Source organism: Notamacropus eugenii, chromosome 1 (assembly GCF_028372415.1).
Source record: "Notamacropus eugenii isolate mMacEug1 chromosome 1, mMacEug1.pri_v2, whole genome shotgun sequence".
In the NCBI taxonomy this organism is placed as follows: domain Eukaryota; kingdom Metazoa; phylum Chordata; class Mammalia; order Diprotodontia; family Macropodidae; genus Notamacropus; species Notamacropus eugenii.
In genome coordinates, this window is record NC_092872.1 from 214,592,782 (window position 1) to 214,619,633 (window position 26,852).

At 43.1% G+C, this 26,852-nt stretch overlaps 1 protein-coding gene across 1 annotated transcript in view; it reads left to right on the top strand.

Annotated features, from left to right (window-relative positions):
* Positions 1-12,831, top strand: part of ZFYVE27 (zinc finger FYVE-type containing 27) — a 116,664-nt gene extending 103,833 nt beyond the window's left edge. The window contains exon 13 of the mRNA XM_072626752.1: positions 12,749-12,831. Coding sequence (XP_072482853.1) covers positions 12,749-12,812 — 64 coding nt within the window. The 3' untranslated portion in view covers positions 12,813-12,831. The remainder of the gene's footprint in view (positions 1-12,748) is intronic.
* Positions 12,832-26,852: the final 14,021 nt, after the last annotated feature.

Here is a 26,852-nt window from a genome sequence, read left to right on the forward strand (position 1 = left end):
AGAAAAAAAACTTGGGACTCAGTCTGCAGACTTTCCTTGGTTCTGATCCTGGGACTGGCACGAGCTCATTGGGTGACCTTGGGCAAATCTGTTTCCTCATCTGTAAAACAAAGAGGTTCAGGTAGGGCTTGACTGGCTGACCCTGGAGGTCCCTTCCAACTCTGAGACTCTGTGAGAATCAGAGGGAAAGGGTAGTTGCTTCAGGCTATTCCAAAGAAGGAGGAATTATGTATAGAAAGTCGACTTAGAGAAGAAACTAGCTACTAGGAGAACCAAGGGGGAAAAAATCAGATCAGGCGGCCCTCTGACTCTAATTCAGTGAATAGTAAAGCAGTGTTAACATAATATTGAAACAAGAAGGCCTTCTACTTAAAATATCTGAAACAAGTCCAAGATAGGGAGGAAGGAAGGCCAAAGCAAAGTGAACAGAGTCAAGTTAAGAAAAGAGATGCTACCTGTTTGTACCCAGGATTTTCTTTTTCTTTTATGTTCTTTACTTAGAAATGTTTAGCTTATCTATTTGTGTTTTCCAAATTAATGAAAAATATTATAACTATTTATAATGTTTTTATGTTTTATATATATGTTATAAGTATTACTGCGGTAAAGTAATATCTTTTGGGTGCAAAGCTCTTTTTTTCCTCATAAGGTAGGCTATATTTCTTTCTTTTCTTTTCTTTTTTTTCAGGTTAAGTGACTTGCCCAAGATCACACAGCTAGGGGATGTCAAGTGTCTGAGGGCAGATTTGAACTCGGATCCTCCTCACCCCAATACTCTTATCTGTACCACCTCACTGGACTGGCTGTATTTCTTTCAAAAGTTCCACAAATCCTCATAATTTGCAAGAAATATGATTTTTAAAGTGGCACATATCTCACAACCAATAGCCAAGTTCTCACTAAGTTGTTTGTATGTGTGGGCCCACGCAGCAAAAACCATCTTTGCTTATACACGATTTCTGTTTGTTTGCATGCAGTTTAAGGCATTGCCTTCCTTACTCCTGTTCCACTGACTCACTCACTTGGCCCCTCTCAGGTTGGTTCAGGCCTGAGCTGATCTGGGGAGGAGGGAATCTCTGACTCATTACCAGGCCTCTGTTATACTTGATTTTGCTCTGTGGCCATTAATCCTTGCCTAGGTCTTGACCAGGTGACACAGTAGATAGAGTGCCTTGCCTGGAGTCAGGACGACTCATGTTCCTGAATTCAAATTTAGCCTCAGACACTTAGTAGCCGAGTGATTCTGGGCAAGTCACTTCACCTTGTTTGTCTCAGCTTCCTCATCTGTAAAATGAGCTGGAAAAGGAAGTAGCAAATCATTCCAGCATCTTTACCAAGAAAGCCCCTATGGGGATTACTAAGAGTTGGATGTGATAGGATTGATTGAACAGAAAGATCTTGACTCTTGGTTTTCTGGACCAGTTGTCTGAAGTAATAATAATAGTAAGGAGAGGGATGGTGACTAGACCTATGATTTCATTGGTAGAGAACTCCCAGAGGAGGGAGCTCTCTCCACTAATACAGATCAGCCACTGTTCTGCATATTATAGTCTTCTAGAGTTGCCTAGAGTCTTTACAAAATTTTATTTAATATTTTGTTATTTCCAATTACATGAAAAAACAATTTTTAACGTTTGTCTTTTCAAATATTGAGTTCCAAATAGTTGTCTAGAGTCTTGAGAGGATAAGTGACTTGTCCAGGGGCGTGTCAGAGGCAGGACATGCACCCACACCTTCTTGGCTCTCTACCCATATATCAAGTGAATAATAATAATCCCTTCCATTTACATGATGCTTTAAAGTTTACAAAATAGCAGTCGCCTTAGCTGATCTTTCTAGATTTGAACTCCTGGCCCAGTCTTAGACCGCCATGAGTTACTTGGTGGCTACCAACTGATGGAATGAGAGACAAAGCTGAATCATAAGGAGATTCATTTGGAAGGGAGTATGAGTGATGGGAAGATGCTGATGAGAGAAGCTCAGAGAATAAGACCAAGTGTTTCAGCTAAGCAGTCAAAGTGAGGAGGAGTCAAAGTGGCCAGATGAGCTTGCCAAGGGTGCTATGGTCTTTGGACAGTTTTCATGTACAAGTGTCTCCCTTTGAGTCTACCACCCCCTGGCATTTCTGCTGATCTTTGGCACCTAGGCTGGAGGTGAGACCCTGAGCCCTGTGGTGCCTACCTGCTTTTCCCATGCATTAGTTGACTTCTCTGAATTGGACCTCTGGTTGACCTAGGGGCACCTGACAGACTCACCTGGCCGAACTCCTCATCCTGGTAGCTTGGGGCCACTCATGTACTGTTGTAAGTTCTGGTTACTAGAAGTGATAAACTGGTCTGACACTCAACAAAGTGCTATGGTAGCATGATCATCTCCCCAGCCTCAACCAATTATCTCTGGAGATGTCCCTATTTCCTCTATTTCTTAGATTTAAAATCCTCCCTCCCTCTTCATTTCCCTGGTCATATCAAGTCAGTCATCAATCCTTTTCCATTCTTGGTCAACTTATTTTGCATACTTCCAGAGATGTAGAATTGGATGCTCCCGCCAGTCTCCTTTTCATTTCCATTGTACCTGCCTATGTCCAGATCATTATCACCTTTCCCTGTATTAACTTTAGCAATAGCCTTCTAACAGTTGTCCTCACAGCCCTCAGGATGCCCCTCTCCACACCATGCCTCCATCAATACTTCTTGTCAGATTAAAATTCCTAAAAATATTTCTTAGCATATATCATTCTTTTCCTCAAAAGCATTCAGTGTCTGCAGGGTAAAATCTAAATCCAATGACCTTGATAAATTGGCCATTACCTTTTTAATCTTATCTTCCACTGTTCTAATTCAAGCAAATGTTCTACTCATTTGGCATATACATACCAGTCACTGTACTTTTGCTCATGCCATTCTCCCCCACCTGGAATGCCCTTTCCAATCCTTTCCACTTGATTAAATCTTACCATCTTTTTAATCTTGGCTTAAGTCCCATCTTTACTATAATAGTAACATATAGCACTTACTATGTGTCAGGCACTGTGTTAAGAGCTTTATGAATATGATCTCATTTGATCCTCACAAGAACCTGGGAAGTAGATGCTATTACCATCCCCATAGATGGGGAAACTAAGGCAAACAGAGGTTATGTGATTTGCCCAGGGTCACACAACTAGTAACTATTTGAGGCAGGATTTGAACTCAGGTATTCTTCACTCTTGGTTCAGGACTGTATTCATTGTGTCACCTAGCTATACCTATCAACTTCCTTCACCTTTCCCAGCCCTCAGTTACACATCTCTGACAAGTGCCCTGGAGCATTTACTGTCTTGCAACATTTGCAACATCTCTTTAGCAATTAGCTTGCATGAGCTTCTGTTGTTACTGATCTTTTGATGTATAGTTTCCTTCACAAAGGATTCCTCTGATGTCTCATCCTTACATAGAAGTGATTCTGTGTTCTCCAAATCTATGCCAATGGACCAGAGACTCTGGGAGAGTCTATTAAACTAGAAAGGTTTAAAGACGGTCTCATCAAAAGACCTGAGGCTCAATCAACTGCTAATGCAGAGGATCATCACAAGCACATTAACTACAAGGTGATGGATTTTCTTCTTGGACCTGGTCAAAAATTAAACAAAATGAACAAAATATGAAATGACTCTCAGTCCTATGTAACCACCTTCTTCTTCCACAATGAAGATGGTAGAGTGAGGGAAAGGAAGGATGGAGGCCAAGGAATGTATGTTGCTGGAAGAATCAACAATTGCATGTTGATATTCTTTCTATAAATGTACCAGATGACCTAGGAAAGTAAAAAAAAAAAAAAAAAAAAAAGGAAGGATCATATACAGGTTCTTCTCAGTAAGTCTGTTTAAGTGTCTGCTCTGTGCCGGGCACTGTGCTAAGGGCTGAAGATGCAAAGAAAGGCAGAAGACAGTCTCTGCTCTCACAGTCTAATGGGCAAATACGTAAAAATGACTATGTATAAACAAGATGTAGACAGGATGAACTGGGGATGGTCTTGGAGGAAGGCACTAAGATGAAAAGAACTGGGAAAGGCTTGTGGAAGGTGGGATGTTACCTGAGACTTGAAGGAAGCTGGGGAAGCAGGAAGTAGAGATGGGGAGGGAGAGAGTTACAGGAATAGGATCAGTCAGTGAATACCCTTGGAATCAGGAGGTGGATTGTCACAGTGAGGAACAGTAAAGAGGCCAATAACATTGGATCAAAGCATATGTGATGGGTAGGGGTAAGGCATAAGAAGACTAGGAAGGTAGGAAGAGGCCAGTGATGAAGGGCTTTAAAAGCCAACAAAGGGTTTTATATATTGTTCTGGAGCTGATAAGGAGTTTTTGTTGTTGTTTAGTTGTTTTTAGTCATATCTGTGTCTTTGTGATCCTCTTTGTTTTTGGCAGAGATAGTGGAGTGGTTGGCCATTGTCTTCTCCAGCTCATTTAGAAGAGGCAGCCAAGGCAAACAGGATAAAGTGACTTACCCAGGGTCACACAACTAGTAAGCATCTAAGGCTATATTTGAACTCAGGAAGAGGAGTCCGTTGACTCCAGACCTGGCACTCTATCCACTGAGCCACCCCACTTATTAAATTATCTCTGAGTGATACAGTTAGACTTGTGCTTAAGGAAGATTAGTTTGACAGTTGAGAAAAGCTTGAGGCAAGGAGATCAATAGCAGCTTATAGCAGTAGTTCAAATGTGAGGTGATGGGGGTCTTTACCAGGGTGGTGGCAGTAAGAAAACAAAGAAGGTAACATATTCATGAGATGTTATGGGGGTAGAAACAACGGGACTTGACAGCAGGGGGTTAGGGTGAGAGGAGTCAAGGTTGACAAGTGAGCCTGAGTGACTAGGATGATGGTGGTGTCCTCAACAGTAATGGAGAGTTTAGGGGGAAAGATAATGAGTTCAGTTTTGGACATGTGAGTTTAAGAAGCCTATGGAATATCTGGCTTGAGATGAATAAAGAGACAAACAAATGAAGGCTTTGTGGTTGATTTTATTGTCCGCCCAAAGGCAAAAAGAACCATAATTTCATGGGACGTTTAGTATTGAGTGCTTGCAATGATCAGAGCAAACAGAATACCATGAAAATCATGACCATCTTTTACAAAAGGTAAAGGTAGAAAAATTATGTGAAGAACTTGATGAGATTTTCCAAAATGAGGCAAAGCTTACCTTGAAACATGGTTGCTTTGGGGCAAAAGTGGGCAAAGGGAGAATGGTGAAAACCATGTCAGAGGATATGTCTCAGGATCAAGAAATGATCATTACCAAAGGCTTCTGGACTTCTAAGAACTTTGTACATATACCCAGTGGGGTGTATGGGATATGCATCTTTGGTGTGATGGGTGCTTAGCCCTTTTCAGGGCTGTTGATTCATATTTGGTATCCGCCTTTCCCCTAACTCTCACTTGTGACTCTAAGAAACTTCAGCGGGTGCAGTGGCTACACCCTGGTAAAACTATCTCAGAAGATGGGCTAACCCAGGCTGAGGGTAACTGACAGGCTTCCAACCTTTTGGTGAGTTAAGAAGGTGTCTACCCCAAGCATGTGAAGATTTTCCCCAGGGGAATGGGAAAATCAGAACAATTTATTCTAATGCCCATGAAGACGACTCAAGAAGGCATTGTAGAGTTTTTAGAACTTGGTCAGACACTGTTTTCAGTCAAGGCCATCCCCTGCATCTCGGGCCATTGCCAGTGGTCTTGACTTTTGCCCTGCCACTGGACTTTGATGACTCTGGAAGAGATAGTGAGGCTGAGGACTTTGTGCAACTCTGCCTCACTTTAATGCTATTCACAGGCAAGCCAAGACATCAGCCTGTGATGTTATGGGTTCTCTTCAGAAAGGAAGGACCAACAAGACCCATACAACAACAACAAACATATACCCAGCGAATATTCCAATATGAGAGCTTGAAAAGTGCCCGATGTGTTGAGAATCTGATGACATCACAAAAATGTAACACAGAGAGGAAATAACTGGATACAGATATAGCTGTTATTTTGGAATCAGATCATTATGTGATTAGAGCAAAGGCTAAAATCAAATCCTGATTAGGAAAGATAAAGATGAGGAATTATGTGCAATTATACAGGTTCCAAGGGCACCCATTTATACACATTGTCAACCTGGAAAAATGGCAAATGTAAAATTAAAGACATTGACGTTGACTATCAGCACATAGAAAAATTAAGCAGAAATAAAGCGGTGACTGTATGGGGAAACTGCAAAACCCCCAGATTTCATCAATCAGGAAACACTTTGGTTACCAACCAAAGACAATGGCAGTTTAGAGTAAAAATTCATTTGACAAATATTAAGGAGAAGAACGGTAGAAGATCACAAATAGTATCCTTTCAATAAAACAATAAAATGAAATTGAGAAAATAAGCCTAGGGAGAATTCGGCATGAGATCCTGATAAGCCAAATCATCACAAGAGCTCTTTGAGATGAAATTGGAACAAGCGAAACAAAATAGATATGATCTAGTTCAATTTCCTGATACTGCAAATGACAGACCTGAGGCTTAGAAAGGTAAAGTCACTTGCCGTCTAAGTCCTGAATATACACTGTGAAGTAGTAGACAGAGACTTATAAGGGGACTTCAACATTCATGATGATATTTTCTCAAACACTCTAAGCTCCCCATTCCTCAGTTTTCTCAGATCCCATAACGTGCTCTGCCAATTCACTTGAGTCACACATGGGGGGAGGGGATTGCTCACCCTCTGGATCTCACCATCATCACTCTACTTCCTTGATCAAACACTCTATCACCCAGTCTCTGACCAAAATCTCCTGACATTCCATCTCTCCCTACACCTCACTCTTCCTGAATCCTATTCTGTAACCGCATTGCCCTCTAGTCATTAACCACAGCCATGATCTCACTTTCCTCCTTTCCCAATCTCAAACCTAGAGTGAACCATTTCAATTCCATAATCTCCTTTACTTTTAAATCCCTTTCCTTTTTGTTCCCTCTCTGCTTAACCTTTAGCAATTCCCAGCCCTTGTGTACCCTCAACATAGTCTTCCTCTAAATCTATTCATGTGCTGGTGAACAGAGCTGGAGGATGTCACACAACCATAACTGAATACATTACATTTTTATGTTGTTTAATCTCAACCGGGCCCTTATTGAAAACTGTTTATTCCTATCTAGTTGATTCCCTGGGGCAGCAGGGTGGTTCAGCCACCTGATGATGAGCCTGGAGTGAGGAAGACCTAAGTTCAAATCCAACCTCAGACACTTACTAGCTATGTAACCCTAGGCAAGTCTTAGGCTCTGTTGTGCCTTAATCCACCAAAGAAGGAATTGGCAAATCACTCCAGTAATCTTTGCCAAGAAAACCACATAGACAATATTGGTGTGATACGGTTCACAAAGTCGGCCATGACTAAACAAGTTGATTCCCCCATCTCACTCTCCACAGAAGCCATTCTGAACCTTCTCTCCTCAAGCTTCCTGAGGCTCCTCCCCTTATTCTTTCAAATGATGACCTCAACTCTTAATCAACTCAACTTTACTGAGAAAAATGAGATCATTTGCTGTGAGCTATCTCTTTCCCCCTTCTTTGTATCTAAAACCCCCTTGCTATCATCCAAAACACTTTCTCCTTTCTCTCTAGCCTTGGATAATGAAGTGGACTTTCTCCTTCTCAAGGCCAGACCCTTTTACATATGTCCTTCACCTCATTCATTCTCATCTTCTCCAGTAGATTGTTCCATCAGTCTTTGCCACTATTACTCAGCTCCCTTCTTACTCTGAAACTCACACTGGAGCATCGTCTGGCCACAACTATGCCTTTCTCCCATTGGTCAGTTCCTTCTGGAGGGGGTCTCCATTTTGGGATTGGACTCAGATCAGCTATGTTTATTTTCATTTCTTTCCCAGCCGTGTTTCTGACTCTACTGGCTTTGCCATCCTGCCTCCACGTGGCTACTTTCTCCCCACCCATTAGAATATAATCTCTGAGAGTAGAGACTCCTTTTGCTTCTATTTGTATCTCCAGTGCTTAGCACAGTACTTGGCACATAGTAAGTGCTTAATAAATGCTCATTGCCTCACTATCCCTTGCCTCAGTCACCCCTCCCTTCTCTAATCTTAAATTTCTTCCTATTTCCTTCTGCTTTCAAATATGTCCATTTCTTCCCAAACAAACAAAAAAAAACCCCAGCACTTTACTAGACCTTACCATTGACTCAAGCTATACTTTTCTTCCATTTCTCAGCCAAACTCCCAGGGGAGAAAAACTGTCTACAGTACTTGCCTCCAGTTTTCCTCCTCTTGCTCCTTACCCGTTATATTATAGCTTCTGACCTCTTCATCCAACAGAGACTGCTCTCTCCAGAGTTATTAGTGATTTTTACTTGCCAGATCTGAGGGTCTTTTCTGTCTTCATACTCTTGAACTTTTGCTACATTTGATACTATTGACCACACGATTCTCCCAGATACTCTGTCCTGGTTTTTTATCCAACCATCTGGTTGTTCTTTCTTCGTTTCCTTCTCAGTTCACCATTCACATGCCACTGTCTGACTGCGGGTATACCCTAAGGCTCTGCCTTGAGCCTTCTTTTCTTCTTTCTCTGTACTATCTCTCATGGTCCTCATCAGCTCCCCGGGATTTATCATTTCATAGTAGAGGACTTACAGATCTATATATCCAACCTCAGCCTCTCTCCGGACCTTCAATTAAGCATCATCAACTGCCTACTGAACATTTTAAACTCTATGTCCTGGAGACATCTCAAGCTCAACATGTTCAAAGAAGAACTCATTTTCTTTCCCTTCAAGCCCTCTTCACTTCCAAATTTTCCTATCTTTGTTGAAGGAGCCACCATTCTTCTAGTTTTCCAGGTTTATAACTTTAGCTTAATTCTGTACTCCTCACTTCTTTCATCTCACATATCCAATCGATTGCCATATCTTGCTGTTTTTATCTTCACAATAGTTCTTGCATCTGGCTCCTTCTCTCTGCCTTCCTTCTGTCCTTGTCAGTCCCCAGACCTTAAACCCAGTGCACTCTGAAGCCCATAGGCTGGACAACAATAAGTCCCTGCCCAAGCTCCACTTAATGGCTGACTTAGAGTGGTAATCAGTAGTAACAATTTCTGTTTCCCTCCCAGCTTGATTTAGTTATTTTTTTCTCTTTTGCTCATTAAAAAGGCCATTCCCTGACTACTTCTTAAAGAGGCCTATTCACTCAATGGGCATTACTGAAAAGATCAATGTCTCCCATTGCTTCCTGGGACATCTCCAGTCATCCTGATGAATATCTGGTCACTGGACCCAGATGACTCAGGAGGAGAAAGTGAGGTTGGTGAGCAGGCACAGCCCTCCCTCACTCAAAACAAGGTCAAGTACAAGTCATGTCATCATTTCTCTGATGTCTGGGTCTTCTTTGAAAACGAAGGACGAACACAACAACATTCTCTCTGCTCCCATTGTCATTCAGTTATTTCACTCATGACCAATGCTCCATGACCCCATTTGAAGTTTTCTTGGCACAGATACTGAAGAGATTTGCCATTTCCTTCTTCAGAGGAACTGAGGCAAACAGGGATAAGTGACTTGCCCAGGATCACACAGTTAGTAAGTGTCTGAGACTAGATTTGAATTCAGGAAGATGAGTCTTCTTGACTTCAGGCTAGGCACTGTATGTACGATGGCACTACCTAAATGCCCCATAGTCACCACTTTAGTTCAGGCTCTCTTCATCTCTGACCCAGATGATTGCAATGGCTTCTTAATCTCTCTGCCTCAAATCTCTTCCTACTCTGATCTATCTTCCACACAGTTGCCAAAGTGATTTTTCTAAAGATAGACTCAACCATGCCATTCCCCTACTCAATAATGCCATTGACTTTCTATTACCTCTAAAATATAACAAACTCCTTGGTTTGGCTTTTGAAGCCAGTATCACTTGGCCTCATTCTGTTTTTCTAGCTTCATTATGCTTTATTCCCCTCCTTGTACTCTGTCAGCCAAATTGCCATTCTCTCTGTTCCTTGAACATGGAACTCCACCCCCACCCTTGCCTTTTGCCTTGGTTTTCCCCTATGGCTAGATTGTACTACCTCTTCATCTCTGCTTTCAAGATGAAGGTGAAGGTATAGGCACTTTCTTTCAAGGTAAAAAGAAACAGGTCATGTACCATTCTTATACACAATGACTTTTCTCATCCCTCCAACTACTAGTGCCCTCTGTCCTGAACTTCCTTGTATTTATTCTATTTATATTAAAATGAGAATATATGGAAAGTATCTTGCAAAATTTAAAAGTGCTAGAGAGATGTTAGATATTGTTGTTATTACGACTGCTCCCACTGCTTGTTGTCTTCCCATGTAAGTTCTTTGAGAGCAGGATTTGCTTCATTTTTAAAATATGATTTATTTCCCTGTGCCTATCAAAGTGCCTGGAGCCTAGTTGGTATTTAATAAAGGTTTGTTGATTGATAGCATTTCCGTGTGGTATAGGAGAATTAACATGGGGCTGGAAGTCAGAAGACCGAGTTTAGAATCTTACTTCTGCCACCAATTCCCTGTGTGACCTTGGACAAATCATTCAAGTTTTCTGGGTTATAGTTTCTTAATTTGTTAATAAAAGGTTTGGGGAGGTTAGATTGGATGACCTCCAAGGTCTTTTGTGTCCATTTTTACGGATAAGGTAATTGAGGTAAAGAGGTGACTTACTCAAAGAGCTGGAAAAAACCTAGGTTTCTTGACTCAGGTTTAGTGCTCTTTCCATAATACCATTCTGCGTCAGAGGAGGAAATAAAAAGGCCATTTTGGGACCTATGCCAGGACCTCAGATAGTGATGGGAATGGAGCTCAGGTGATAAGGACCAGGGCTATAGTTCCGAGGTCGTAGTCTGGGAAGGAAGCCCAGTACCCAGGGTGGTGACAACAGAAGTGGCAGCTGGGGAAGCAGGCAGCTTGGCATTTCCCTTCACTATTTATAGGATAGTCCTGGGTGAAGTTCTTATCATTCCTTCCTTCAGCCATTTAGAATTCAGAACTTTTCCCCTGTGGAGTGAGCTGATCTCAGGGTGAAAACTATTCACAAATCTGAAATACAAGTACCCAGTCTCATTACTTAGTTGTGACTCATTTTAACACAACTTCCAAAAGCTGTTAGAATGACTGACCCAACTAGATCCTGTCTGGAATTAATGACCTCCTTGACCCTGACCACTATGACATTGGCCCTCCATTGTGGGTCAGGCCTAAGTCAGGCCAGTCTGGTGCTTCAGGTTTAGAGCTGGAACAAAATAAGAAACTCTCAACCTATCTAACACTGAACAAAAGGAATTTTACTTAGCCATAGTATCATGGGATACATTCAATGATACTTCATTGATTCAGTGGAGTGAAGTTTCCTTGCCCAGGTGTTGGCCAGGCTGGTGCACAGGTCTAGCCTCCTTCTGGGCTGACTTTTGAACTTGGGCCACCAGTAAGTTGCCGCAGTGGGCTGAGCATTAGTTCTCTAAGCCAATGACAAACTGATGATGGTTCCAATACCTTTTAAGGAAAAACTACTCCATCCTATTGGTCATTTATTACTCCTATCATGCCCTCCCATACCATTTTCTGATCAGTTGGACACCAGACTGCCTGGCACTTGGCCTGCTCTCTCACTGGAAAACTCAGAGAAACGAAGAATTTCAGAAACACAGAGATTCTAGCAGTCACCTAGTCCAACCCTTACTCAAAAGTTACTCTGTAACTTCAGAATAGCCATAGGTAGCAGTTATAGTATACTTTGAGGTTCTCCAAGTGCTCTACCCAAATTATCTCATTTGGTCCTCACAACAACCATGCCACTAGGCAAACTGAACCACTTAGTAGCTGTTCTTGAAGCTCAGGCTTCTATTTCCCACTTGTTGTGCATTTTCTCCCAATCTCCTCTCTCTTCCTGCCTGCCCCATCCACCATGTCTGGAATGCTCTTCTCATAGATCCTGGTTTGGAGTCCTTCTCTTCCTTATAAATATCACTTTAGTGCCACCTTTTAAGTAAAAACTTCCATTTCTTTGTACTTACCTGTCTCAGAACAGATTAGATTTTCCCCTCTCAGTCCCAGTAGAATCTACAGAGCCTACCTTGGTTCCTTGCATACAGTAGGCACTTAATAAATGTTCAATTGAACGGAATACTCTCATTTTCATGGAACACTCCTCATTTTAAAGATGAAGAAACTATATGCCAAGTAGCTAAGTGATTTGCTCATGTGTCTAGGAAGAGGAAAAACTGGAATTCAAACCCAAGTCTTTTGACTTCAGGTCTTGTACCCAATCCTTGCCACTTAGACAACAGCAGAAGCATCAGTAGTATATTTAAACTTCAAATTTCTATCCCATAACTTTGTGGAGGAAGAAGCAAAGGTTACAATACCACTCATGGTATACATTTGGAGATTAAAGGCTTTCCTCTTGTTGGAAAAAATTGCTTCCGGCTGAAAGCAAGCCTCCAGCTCTATGAGCTCAATTCCAATTCACTGTAGACTTATTCAGCCACGCTCTGGTTTCTTTCCTCTCACTTTGTTACTAGGTCTTAGCCAGCTCTCCCCCCATAGATTAGCTCTGTGTTCCTGTGGCATCTCACCCTGTCACCCTGCCTGCATTTCTGACCTTTCCAAAGCTTGTTGAAACACTTTCTTCTTCCCAGGTGTCTGCCACACCTCTTGATTTAGGATCAGAATTTCATTAACACCTGCTTTTTTCTCTCTCCCCAGGAACTGGCAAGTACCAGGAGCTGTTCCCTGGAGCCGCCCTCCTTGGCTCAGTATGATCTTCTGAGTTCTGTGGTCTGACTGTGGCAGGACCCAAGGCACCAGGGCTTCAGACAGAAGCCACTTGTGAGATGCACCACTGCTGGTTTAATGTTATGAGTCTCCCTCTATTTCCCCATGGTGCTGTATGTATGTTTATGGATCTGAATACATATATGTATTTATCGGTTAGGTACACTCATGAGTGCACAATATGGTCTCTGCCCTCACAGAACAATATAGGATGGCAATTGTTGGAAAACAGTAAATGCTGGAAGATCTGAGTTCTAATCCCTGCCTGCCCCTGGATGATTATAGTCACCTAACTTCTCTACTCTTCATTTTCCCCATCTATAAATTGAGCTAACAATTCCTGCCTTCTTTCCAGTTATGAGGACCAAATAAGATCCTCAGGTGTAAAAGGCATCAGACTCGTTATTAGAAAGAATGAGGGAAAATGGATAGAAGTCACTTTTTTAATTTTTAGGGGCAACTGGGGTTAAATGACTTACCCAGGATCACTCAGCTAGAAAGTATCTGAGTCATATTTGAACTCAGGCCCTCCTGTCTCTAGGACTGGCGCTCTATCCATTGCACCACCTAGCCAACCCTAGAAGTTACAAAGAAGCAAATTTCAGTGTGTTAGGAGGGACAACTTCCCAATCATTGGCAGCAGTCCCTCCCCCATGACCACCTCCCAGGTCTTCAGGTAAAGGTTGGATGATGACTTAGTGGGGTGATGCTCATGGCCTCTGAAGCCTCTTCCAATTCCAATTGTGGTACTGAAAATCACAAAGTATTAGAAAATGATATAGTATTATTGTTATTAGGGGAAGAGAAAGGAATAAGTATTTATATAGTGCCTGCTAAGTACTCTCCAAAGATTATCTCATTTGATCCTTATTGATTCTACTGATAAGTAAGTACAAAAATGATCAGAGATAATAAATACTGTAAGAGGCAGGAAGGATCAGTGTGAGTTGGATTGGTTTTCATGGTGCAGGTAGGAATTGCACTTGACTCTGAAGAGGCACCAGCATAACAGAAAGATTACTGGAGCAGAATTATAGTGAAGACACTTGGATTTTACCCCCACCTCTTCCACTAAATAGCCATGTGATCTCAGGTAAATAACTGCCCCTTTTCTGGTTCTCGCTTTCCTCATTTGCAGAATGAGATGGTTGGACTAGATAAATCCTTTCAGTCCTAAATCCTATAGTTTTATTGACTTGGGTGATGACTTATGTCCTTGGATTATAAAGTTCAATGAACTCTCTGGCTTTCAAGCATCCTCACTGTCCATCAGGATTAGAAGTCTACCTTAGAGATTCACACTTGGATGGAGCAGTTTAGTTCAGAGGCAGAATTCTCAGAAGCACACTCTACTATCAGGAACCCACCAGCAGTCAGTCAATACCACCTTTTAACCTGCTTTTAGTAAGCAGCAGTCACACACGGAAGTGTGCTCAGACCTACTTGCCCAGAGACCATCTCTATCAATTAGCCTGGGACCATCTCAGGAAGTTGGAGACCTTTTTCATAGCAACAGCTCATTCTTAGCTCAGCTTTTCTTGCCCCTGCCACAGTCTCTAATTGAACTTAGCTTTCTGCAATGACCTCATTGACCTCAGACTCCCTTTTTGAATTTCAGGAAACATATCATTATGTTCCCTAATTTAGAGATCAAGCTATAACCTCAACCTGTGTATGCAATTACTTTATAAATGAGAGGTTACCTGTAGGAGGAGAAGGCTTCTTCTCTGTCTTCAAGGAATTTTTGCTTGAATTGTTTTTTTTTCTTTGAACAATTATTCATTATGAATTTGCAGTTGAATTTGGCAACTTGGCTGATTGACACTGGTCTTAAAGTAATAGCAGTTTACATTTATATAATAAATCCATATAGTTCTTTAAGAATTATTCAGAACATTTATTTATCTATTTTATCACAATAGACCAGTGAGGGAGAGATCTTAAGTATCATTCTCTCCATTTTACGTATGAGGAAACCAAGACTCAGAATTAATAATTAATCAAATTAATAAACTTTTTTTATATGCCCACTATGCTAGGCATGGGAGAATACAAAATAAAAAACAAAGAAAAAGAAATAGTTCTTGTCCTCAAAGAGCTTATCTATTGGGTCCACAGTCACAAAACTGGTATTATCGGAGATGGAACTTGAACTTGGGTGGTGAGATCTCCTGACTCCAACTTCAAGCTCTTTTCTTTACTTAAAACCTTATAGTTACAAAGTACTTCATATGTTTTATTTCTGTTACACAGAGACATCAGCATCCTGGTGAATTCTGGGCTAGCATACCAGCCAGGGGTGTGCTGGACCCAACTCTAACCAACTCGTAAAGCTGATCGTTAACTTTTGCAGTCAGCAAACACCAGGCTTGATTTATCATTTTGTCGACTGTCTAGATTTAAGAAAATGATGAAGAAAATGTTAATAATGCAGATTAAATTTAAAAATGTGTCTTGTCTACTTTTATTTTTTTTTTTCCTTCTGGAGAGCTTGTTGCTAAACATTATCAGCACATGCTGTTCACAGCTCAGGTGTTATATCTCATCTGATCTTCGCAAGAAATGTATTCAGGAGACAGAGTTTTATTATGCCCACCTTTTACAAATAAGGACACGGAGGTTCAGTGAGTTTGTGATTTGCCCAAACTTATATAGCTACTAACTGTGGAGAAGAGATTTATAAGTCCCTAGACTTGTTCTCCTGAAAACTGCATCCATGTAGTCACTAGAATATAATGAAAAGGGGGCTGGATTAGAATGCTTAGAAGACCCACATCCCCAAATTGGCTTGGTTATAGTGCTTAATTTCTGTGTGACTTTGGACAAACCTCTTCCCTTTTCTGGGTCTCAGTTTCCCTATGTGTCAAAAGGATGATTTTGTTTTTGTCTTTCTTGCATAGTGCCTGGCACATAGTAGGCACTTAATGTGTTTGTTGATTATGATGAAGACCAATGAATGAATGAATGATGAAAGTTTATTAAGTACTTATTATGTTCCAAAAGTGGTCTCAGTCATTCAACTCTAATATAGGTATTATTGTTTCCTTGGCACCTCTAGCTCCATTTTTTTCCTCACCAAAGATCACTTTTAACATTTGCATTCCAATTGCCTTTGTGGCCTGAGTGATCTCATTCTCTCCTCAAGTAATTAGCCAGCGGCATTCTCCTTTATCCCTGAGAAGTTCGATAGGCCCCCACCTGGTCCCTGCCCTTCTCGAGCAGCTGACCTCCTGTGACATTTTGGCTGCTCTTATCTTAGCCTACACAGGCTCTGCAGGGACTTTCTCCTCTTCCAAGGACTCTCTCAAGCCTGGCCAGGCTTGGGGAGCATGTGTCCTTTGTGTTAGAGAGTCTGAAGGGGAGCCGGGAATGTGGCTGAGACCAAGAGGGCAGGAGATAAATGGTACTAGGAGAGCAAAGGCTGAATTCGTCCCTCACCAAACATTTATGTGCCAGGCATTGTGCTAAGTGCTGAGAATACAAGGAAAGGTGAAAACAGTCTCTGTCTCTAAGATTATTTAAAGGAAAAAATAACATGTAACGATCTAGGTACACACAGGATGTATACAGAGTGATCTCAATAGATGGTAATTTCAGAGGGGAAGGTATTGAAGCAGGGCTGGCAGGTGGAGGGCACCAGGAAAGTTCTCTTAGAGAATCACAGAGGAGCAGACCAGGAGTGGCATTCAGGGCCCCCAAATATGAGTAAGTGTTCCCTCCTCTGATCTCCTAATCTGTAATAATAGTTAACATTTTTATAAGGTTGACAAAATGTTATCTCATTTTATCTTCAAAACAACCTTCAAAATAATTTCTCCCAATTTTATAGAAGAGGGAAATGAGGCAGGCAGAGGTTAAATGACTCACCCAGGGTCATTTAAACCCCTCTTTGGACTTCCATCATATTCTATAGGTATTTGTTAAACATTGTTCTGAGCCAAAATAAGGACTGGGTAATAAAGTCTTTGCCCCAAGGTGCTGATACTTAGGGTTAGGTGTTGAACTTCTGTTGAATTTTCTTACAGGTTCCTTTGATGGCTTGTGCCAGGGGCGGGGAACCTGTGGCCTCGAGGCTGCCTGGGACTGTCAAAGGGCTGCATTTGAGGACCTAGAGGGCCACATGTAGCCTTAAGGCTGACAGTTCCCCACCCTTGACTTGTACGGTATGTCAGACCCTAATCCTGGGCCCAACCATTACTTCCAGGGTTCCATCATCATGGTGCCCTCCTCCAGAACACAACTGTACTTGTAGCTGATCTTTCCACAGCAACATTGTCCCTTTCCCCACAACTGTTTTTACCTTAAGTAAAAGAATGTATAGTTATGTTTCTACTGTCTATTTTTGTTACCTGTGTAACAAGAAACAGTAGTTTAAACACAGGTAGCAATCCTCTCTGATAGATTTTGAGCTCCATGAGAGTGGAGGAGAGTGTTTTATTTGTCTCTATCTACACATTGCATTGCAAACAGTAGGTACTTAATGTGTGTTGTATGAGTGAATGAATGAATGAGTCAAAGTCCTCCCCATAATGCTCATTTCTTTATAAAGGTATTTGTAGGTCTTTTCATGAAGATCAAGTTTTATTCAAGAAAGAGAGAAATAGAGAATGAGGTGTAAGGTGGAGTAAAGAGCAAAGAAAAGGAAATCTAGCAAGTGTCCAAGAGGAACATTCTTATTTCACAGTTCTACTGGGTCCTAATTCAACTAGGTGGTGCAGTGCATAGAGCACCAGTGCAGGAGTCAAGAGGACCTAAGTTCAAATCTCACCTCAGACACTTGACACTCACTGGCTGTGTGACCTTGGGCAAGTCACTTAACCCCAGTTGCCTCATCTTGGGTCATCTCCAGTCATCCTGATGAATATCTGGTCACTGGATTCAGATGGCTCTGGAGGAGAAGTGAGGCTGGTGACCTGCACAGCCCTCCCTCACTCAAAACAAAGTCAACTGCAACTCATGTCATTATTTCTCTGATGGCATGGTCTTCTTTGGCAACAAAGGATGAACACATTGGGCCCTAATTCCAGGGCTTCTGCTTCCTGCAGGTGGGAGGCTCTTGTTCCTCTGTGGGGTCGGGGCAGCTCTTATCGTAAGCGTCCTGGGGGTTAGTGGGGACCAGATCTGCCAGCCTTGGGGAAGAGAGGAGCTGTCTCCAGGGCTCTGTTCTCCTACCCTTGAGGGCTGGTGATGTACTAGTTAGGGAATGAAAGGGGAGGCCTCTCCTGGTGGGCTCACCAAGTGGCAGGGCTTTTGGGATAACAGTAGCACACATGACTCCAGCTGTTCCACTCACTGGACTAACCAGCTGGGCTAACCAGGAGTTAACTGAATTATTGACTAGTTCATCCCAGAAATGCCTAGAATCAGAGAATCAAAGGATGAGATCTCAGAAATCACAGATCCTTTATTCCAACGCAGAGGGCAGACAGTAAAGTCTGATTTAAAAGAGTTTGTTCCAATGCATAAGGACCTGGGTTAGACTCAATTCAATAAAAGTCTATGTAAATGCCTACTTTGTGCCAGGAATTTATGGTGCTAGAGAAACAAAGGGGCCTGGAATCAGGAAGACCTAAGTTCAGATAGGACCTCAGACGCCCTCTAACTGTGTGATACTGGGCAAATCATTTTAGCCTGTTTGCTTCAGTTTCCTTATCTTTCAAATGGGTTGGAGAAGGAAATGGCAAACTATTCTAGTATCTTGCCAATGGGGTCATGAAGAATTGAATATGACCAAACAATAAAAGATAACAGGGATACAGACAAAAACAACGTCCCTAACCTCAGAGTGCTTATGTTTATGGGGGTGAGGAGGGGTGGGGGTGGGATGGTGTGTAGAATCTTAACTAGGAGTTTTGGTGCCAGGGGGTAGATTCATTTGAAGAGAGAAGGCCTGGTGTCCTGGGGAGGACACCTTAGACTTCATTTTCAGGAGAGACAGAGACCTTAGGACTGCCCCCATGAGTGGAGACCTCTGGCATTGATATTGTTAGCACACTTCCTGGCACATAGTAAGGGCTTAGTACATGTTTAGTGACTGATTGGAGAGGCCACTAGGAGGAGAAAGGCAGGATGGGTATAGTAAGGCTCCCTTGGGGTAAGGAGAAGGCTTTGGAATCCCACCTCAGTCAGGATGACCTGAGGCAGTTGTATTGAGAGATTGTGTGCCCTGTAGTCCTCCCCTTTGTAGGAGACAGCAGTGAGTAGAAACAGCCTCTGGTCACACCTAAGAGGTGGCAACCCTGAACTGGGTGAGTCACAGGGAGATGGCATTTGCTTGCTGTTCTTTATTCCTTCTTGAAGAGGACCAGTGACATCAGGAGCGTGATTGATGTCAACTCGAAAGTGAATTGGATTTAAGTGAGGCAGAGCTCTCAGCCTCACTCACTCCTCTAGTCACTGGAGTCCAGTGGCAAAACACTCCTCAGGATGACCGGTGATGGTCCCTGATGCAGCGGGGGGACCTTAGCCTTTTTAAGCTAAAATATTTTCCAAGTCTCAGTTTGAGACAACACCCATTCAGTGATTTAAGGCTAGGTAAGAATTGAGGCCAAAGATGGCCTAGTTTTGCCTACTCAAAAGAATTGGGGAAGACACAGGCTGGCAAAAGAGAGCTATGAGAGGAAGTGCCCCACTCTCTAGGGTCAGGGAAGAAAGCACTTGCCACTCTTTCCTGATAAAAGCTCTGGTGGCTGGGAGGGCGTGGGGGATTCAACAAAGACACAGGTAAGTGAAAATGAGGTAATGGAAAGAGAGAATGCATTGTCAACCAGGAGTATCAGGGAAAGTTTCCTCTGGGAAAAGCACTTGAGCTTTCACCTCTAATGAAGATAAAAAGTTTGAGAGGCAAGGGTGCAAGAGAAGAAACTCCAGGCATGTGTTGGTGAAGGCAAGGAGATAGGAGTGGGTTCAGGCAACAGCTAGTGGTCCAGTTTGCTCGGAAAGTAGAGCTTATGAGGGCAAGTGAGAAGATTCAAGTCTGGAAGGATTGTGTAGGGCTTTAAATGCCAGTCTATCCTCAAGGCAGTGGGGAGCCACAGACTATTTTTGAGCAAGGGAGGGACATGGTTACTCCTATGCTGGTGTCTGAGAACAGAGAGACTTCTGTTCACTTTTTCCTTGGCTACTTACAGATGCCTTTTATGCCCCTGGGTTAACCCTGACATACTCTGCCTTGGCCAAGGTCATTAGCCTATATCCCCAGATGATATGTGAAGGGGGTGGGAATCTCTTTCCTACTTACAAAATAGATGGTAGGTTTGGAACTCTCTCTTTCTCATTCCTATCACTAACATTCTTTTCTTACTTCTACCCCAGAGCTGGGGTAGCTGGGGTGGGGTACTCTGATTTTCCTTCTTCCTCCTGTAAACAGAGAAGAGAATCCTATCTCTGCTCTGCTCCCACATTGATCTCCTGGGTTGGGGTTGATTAATGAGCTGAAGCTGGAGGTCAGGACTGGGAAGAGGTCAGGGGGGTTGGTGCACAGGGATGGCTGACTAAATCTACTCATTCGTCAAGACTTCTTCATTTTGAATCTAAATGCTAGCTCTGTACCTGACTGTGTAGAGCTTGGAGGAATGAGTGCCTGTTTTTGTGCTTTCCTTCTATTATGATTTTTTTTCCAAAAACCCATAGTTTTCATACCAAATGGAGTGCTCCAGTCCCCTCTGTACCTTCTGTTCCCCCTCCTCCTCCTCCCTCCTCCTTGCACCTGGAGAAAAGGTCAGCGTTGATCAATGCTATTTTTGGCATTTCTCTGAATCTTTGAAATGTCACCCAAGCAGCCTGCCCACACCGGTCGGGACAGGAGGGGGCCCTGACTGCCCAACGGCTAGAAAGTTCCTTCCCTCTTATTTGGTTTAATTATTCTTCTTTCTCCCTGGCCAGGTGGCTTTCAGAGCTGCTGGACAAAAGCCAAGCAGCAGGCCAACAGCATTGTGACGATTCCTAGGCCTCATGAGGAGGTATTGGAGTGTCTCCTCAAGGCAAGACTCTCTGCGGTGTCTGGACTTCCCTTCTTTTTGTGCCCTAGTAAAAGGAGGTGGGCAAGCAATTTGAAGGGCGGTTACTAGCCAGGAAGAGGCCAGAGAGATGGTGATATAATTGGAGGCAGCAGAGTAGAAGTGGTTTCTGTGTCATCATGGCAGTAGGGGCAGATGGTTTGAGACAGATGTTCCCTCTGATTTCTTTTAAGCAACCGGGCTGTACCATCAATAAACTGTTCTCGAAGGCTTCAAAGAATTTAGTGTAGTAATCAAATACAACTTACAACAAAGTCAATTTGGCATATGTCTAATGAGATACTTAATTGATATGGTGCTACATGGCAATTGGGCATAAATAGAAGGCAGTACAATTAGTATTGTTTTAAATACAGTTAAATCAAGCCCTTCAGAGGTTATCTAGGGAAAGGACAAGGGGGTAAAAGCTCCTAGGTTCCTCCTCTACTTGAGGCTGATATAATCATAATAGTTGACATTGATGTGGCTTTCAATTTTCATCTTGCAATTTACATTCAAATTTCACTTTGCTGTTTATATAGCTTTAAAGTTAAGAAGAAGCAGTGTGGTGTAGTGGATAGTGAAGACTGAGGTTCAGATCCTATCAATAATACATGTTGACTGGGTGGCCCTGAACAAGCCTCTTGACTTCTCAAGGTAGTCACATGGTCAGTAAGAATCAAAGGTAGGATTTGAATCCAAATCTTTGTGACTAGAAGTCCAGCTCTCTATCCACTGCCCCATGCTACCTCTAATCATTTTCCCTTCTCCCACTGGTTTGTTGTCTGGAAACTTGTTCAGTAGAGCTTTCGTCCTGGAGCTAGGAAACTTCCTCAGTCTGTGTGGTTAGGTCCTTTCTTGGCAGTCTAAAAGTCTTAGAGTTGCCTAGAGCACTGACCACTTCATGAGGGTGTCAGTAAGGAAGGACTTGGCAATAAATAGCTCCTGTTGCGGTCGTTCAGTTGTTTTTCAGTCATGTCCAACTCTTCATTACTCCATTCGAGGTTTTCTTGGCAGACTGGTGAGGCTTGTCATTTCCTTCTCCAGCTTATTTTACAGATGAGGAAACTGAGGCAAACCAGATTAAATGACTTGCCCAGGGTCACACAGCTAGTAAGTGTCTGAAGCTAGATTTGAGCTCAGGTCTTCCTGATTCCAGGCCCAACACTTTAATCACTGCATTGACTAGCTGTGCTCAGACAGATCCTAACTCCAGTTCACATATCACCTCCTTCATGAAGCCTTCCCTGATCCTGTTTCCAGTTCACTTCTATTAGTTTTCTTATGCACATAAAAGAAATCTTCTCAGTTCCCAAAATGAGTAGCAGTTAGGTTAACTAAAGCCCCCAAAGCCTGGCCTGCCCCAGTACTTGAGCTCTCCTGGTAGCCTTCCCATACCCTGGACTCTTCTCTTGATCCTTGATGAGAATAAGGATAGCTTATGTCTTCAGAGCCAGCCTATCTCCCAGACAGTTTTTTGATTCATCTGGAGAGGAGGCACTGGACCAAACTCATTGGTCCCTTCTTCACAGTGCCTACCTCACAGAATGATGGTGAGAATCAAATGAGGTAGTGTTTATTAGTCTTTAGCATAGTGCCTAGCCTCTGGGGACCTTTATTAGTTTGTAATCACTTAGCTGGTTCAGTACTTTCCTTCCCCTTCTAAGGGAAAACTGAGGAAATATAAAACACCAAGATAAGGACTTAGCCTGACACGGTGATGTCTGGAACCTGAAGCTATAATGTTAAGCTCATGTCTTGCTGGAGGACTGTTATGCCTCCCAAATTCTTTACAGGCATTTAATAAATATTTGTTGAATTGAATGTGACAAGAAGACCCTGGTAAAGGAGGGAAAGGGGTGTCTTTAAATAATCCGTATTCTCCCCATAAGCCTATAGGACCAGTCCTTTCCAATTGCCAGGTTTTGGCTCTAAAGGAGCCTGTCTGTCTCTGCTAAGCCCACTGGACAAAGTGAGAGCATCTCCTCCCAGGGCCAACCAGGCAGACGAAACTGCTGGGGGAGGCAGGGTAAATGGGGTCTAGAGCAAACTTGATCCCTGGCCAGAGGGACAGGTGCATCTATTTATTATCTTTCTTTCTGGGTCTGAAGCCAGTTGTCCCTTCATGCAAAGCAGGTCCCTATCTGAGAAAGTAACCACAACTCCTAAAAAGGTGGGGGTGAGGGGAGAGGCTTCAAGGCTCTGGGCACCCTTGCCAGAGGAATAAAAATAGCTCTCGATTCTTGGTGGAGGTGGAGAAGAGGAGCAACAGGAATCGAGGTGGGAGCAGCCCCTCGGGGGCTCTTTGTCCTTCTAGGGGCTGTGCCCGGTAGCTCTGTCTCTGTTCATCTGATCTGGGAGCATGCTTGGCTTTTACCAGACTAGGAGTCAAGGGCTGGCTGAGGAAAAGTCTTCTGTGATTTGTTGGCTTGTGGTTGCCTGACTCGTTCTCAGCCAGGGATTGTTTGTGAGTGGGTGGCCCTGGCTATGCCTGCAGTCTTTCCTTTGTTTGCGCAGAACTCATCCATTTGCCTTTACGAAGATTTCAGGAATAGACTCACCCTCCCCGTTTAAGGGACAGGCAGCCCAGTTCAGTCCATCTAGGGAGTGTGGGTGGAGGCGGGGGTGGGGGTGGACTGAATACTCTAAGCCCGGTGACTGAGACGATTTCACTCTTCACCCATTTCCTAAAGAAGCTGGGGGCTCTATTTATGGGCTCAGGCTGGGGGTGGGATTTCAGAACTTAGGAAGCATTTTTAGCATCGAAGCCCAGAAACTGTCTTTGGGAATACTGGGCAGCTCATCAGCTGAGTCATCCTTGGCTCACTTTATAAATAAACTAGCAAAGCTTGCGGGAGCTGTCCACCCTCTTCTCTCCCCCTCAGGCACTTCGGGGACTTTGGCTCCCCCTGATGGCACAGTCTAGAGCCCTAGCCATGATCCATTAGACTAGAACCTACTCTAGGGGGGTACAGGCCAAAGGAATGTTATCAATCTGACCACTCCCCACTGAGGAGCTCAGGGCTGGACTTCAGGGTTTGGGGAAGGAATTCCTGGCATTCTAGGGACACTATTGTGTGGACGATCTGTCTATCTTGGGAGGTGGGGGTGGGGTGGATGGAGTGGAGAGGAGGGATGAGGAAGAATGGTGCTGTTTGTCTATCCTGATTTACTCAATTGGTTTTGCTAATTAAGCCAGGATCATGGAAAATTGAGTTCTCTGAGGTTCATAAGGACAGGAGTTGGCCTTGTGATTTCACTGATTAGGGAACTCATGGGTGAGAAACTCCCTCAATCAATTCAGGTACCTTCTCAGCAGTTTAAACATCTTATTGTTGCTCAGAGCACTGAAAGGATTAGGAATTTAGAGTTGGAAGGAAATTTAGAGATCATCTAATCTAACACCTTCATTTTACAGATGAGGGAACTGAGGTGCAGAGAAGGGAAGGTGATTTTTCCCAAGGTCACACAGGTAGAAAGCAGCAGATCTGGAATTCTGGCTTAAGTCTGACTCCAAGTTCATTGATCTTTTCTCTAGACCACCCATAGGGTCAGTCTTGGTATGGTCTGGGTAGGTCACAGAATGAATGTGCCCCCACCCCATCTAGTGATGACTCTACACAGGAAAGACAATATGTTATTCACAGTGGTAGGTAAAATTCCTGAGCACCTGAACACATCCACTAAACTCTGTCAAACCCATCACATGCATACTGTTCAATTCAGTAAACATTTACTGACACCTGGGCTAGGGTTGATGGATAAAAAGGGGAATGAGACAGGGACCCCTGTTCTCTAGGAGCTCACAGACTTCTAGGGGAGATAAGGATGTGTACACAAATACCTGTGATACCAGGCAGAATAGCGTAAATGCTATGAGAGAACTCATTCTAAATGCCTTTGGAACAAAAAGGAAAGGGATACATGCTTCCCTGCTGCCCCTAACTGGGGGAGAAGGGCCACATTTCATGCATTCATTTCAGTATTTATTGAGCAAGGAGGCAGAATGGCACAGGGGGAATAGCTCTGGATGTGGGGCCACATCTAGGCTTGGCACCTGCCTCAGACACTTGTGTATATGATTTTGGACAAGTCACGTATCCGCTTCCTGCCTCATTTTCCTCATCTGTAAAGTGAGGAGTTTGGGTTAAATGATCTCTAAGTTTCCTTCCAGCTGTGAGAGTCATAATCCTTTATGAGCCTTGGAGCCCTCAGTTTTCACATCTATAAAATGGGAATAATAATACTTACATTACCTTACAGGACAACTTGTGAAGAATCAAAACGTTATGAGATGTGTTAGTATTACTTGCAGTGCTGCAAAGTACTGTGGTCAATATAAGGACTAAGAATCTTCATGGAGATTTCCACCTAGTAGCATTTGGGCTGGGCTCTGAAGGATTTTGGCAGATAGACTTGGGAGAGGATGGCATTCTAGGCTGATCCAACAGCATGAATGAATACTCAGAGGCAGGAGAGGCTGGGGGAGTTTTGGGAGAATAATGAGCAGTCATGTTTGGCGGGAGCAGCAATTTAGGGGAATGTTTCTATTGGGAGATGAGATCATTATCCTTACTTTCTTTGTCAGGGGAAAGAGCAGGATGGTAGCAAGAATCAATTACTGAAGTGGGAAAAGAAGGCAGGTGTACCTTTGAGAGGTTGTAGAGATATTGGGATGACTAGACTGAGAAAACCTGAGAAGAATCCCAGGGGTTCACTAAGATGGATGGACTTTTTTCCATTGGCAATAGGAGACATCTGTATGTTTTCCAGCTGGCTTTCCCACTCAGTTCAAATGCTGCTTCCTCCTGGGTAGCCTCCCCTAATCATCACATCTCAGAGATTTGTGTGTGGCAGACCCCTTTGGCAGTCTTGTGAAGCATATGGACCCCTTCTCAGAATACTGTTTTGAAATTTGTAAAATAAAGTACATAGGATTACAAAGGAAATCAAATATATTGAAATACCAATACTAAATATAGATCTGGGAAGGGAATTTAGAGATCATCTAATCCAATTCCTTCCTTTTACAGATGAGGAAATACTGTAATACCAAAGTTACTTAAATAGTAACAAAACCAAACCCAAGTTAATAGATCCCAGGTGAAGAAATCTTAGACTAGCTGACTTTTAAGTCCCTTCCAGCTCTAACATTCTATAGTTCTAGACAGAGGGACTGTTAACTGGTCCCAAGCCCTAACCCTGGCTTTGTTCAGGATTTCTGCCATTTCCCTACAGGACCCTCCTTATGCAACATCTTATCTGGGCCTCAGTCCCACCATCAGGAAACCAAAAAGAAAGGAGACCACTGCTTCTGACTGGGTTTCCCATACCCTGTAGGGGCGGAGTCAAAAAAACTTTGCATTGATCTTATTTTCTTGGGAAGTCAGGGATTCAGGTAAGGAATATGCTTCCATCACCCTCTTCCCTGCTTCTTGTTCAGACACTCAGACCTCCCCTCAGGATCTATAGTCTCTCAGGAGAAACACTCGCTTCGTCTCTTAGGGATTACAAATTCTCTTAAATCATAGCCATCCAACAGATAGATCCCAGGCTACCTCAGCACAGAGAGACCCTGCTGAAGTGCCCAGTGAGGGATGGAGTGGTTCTACTGGAACAGCCAGAACCCATGTTAGAAGGATTCCCTCAATTCCTGGTGCAGGGGATTGGAACTCATGAGCCCATACAGTCTTGTTTATATTCCTCTAAACTATTAGCCCACCTCTCCTCCTTATCAGGGTTCTATATCTGCTACAAATATGATCCCCAGACCTTGGATGTGTTATGTCTATCCTATTTCCCCAGAACCTCCTTCTCTAGGGATGGAAAACCAGAAGAAAGCTCAATTGAGATATTTCAGAGAGGCAGTGCTAGGCTGGGTCTGATTATAGGTCCGTTCATCATTAACCTCCCCAATCCTAGTGCATTCTTTGCAGGGGGCCCTAGGGCAGCATTAAGTCTCAAGCCTGGACAATACTCCCATAGTCCATAATGAGAATATAAGGGGAAAATGTGGAGAACTCCACAATCTCCTAGCC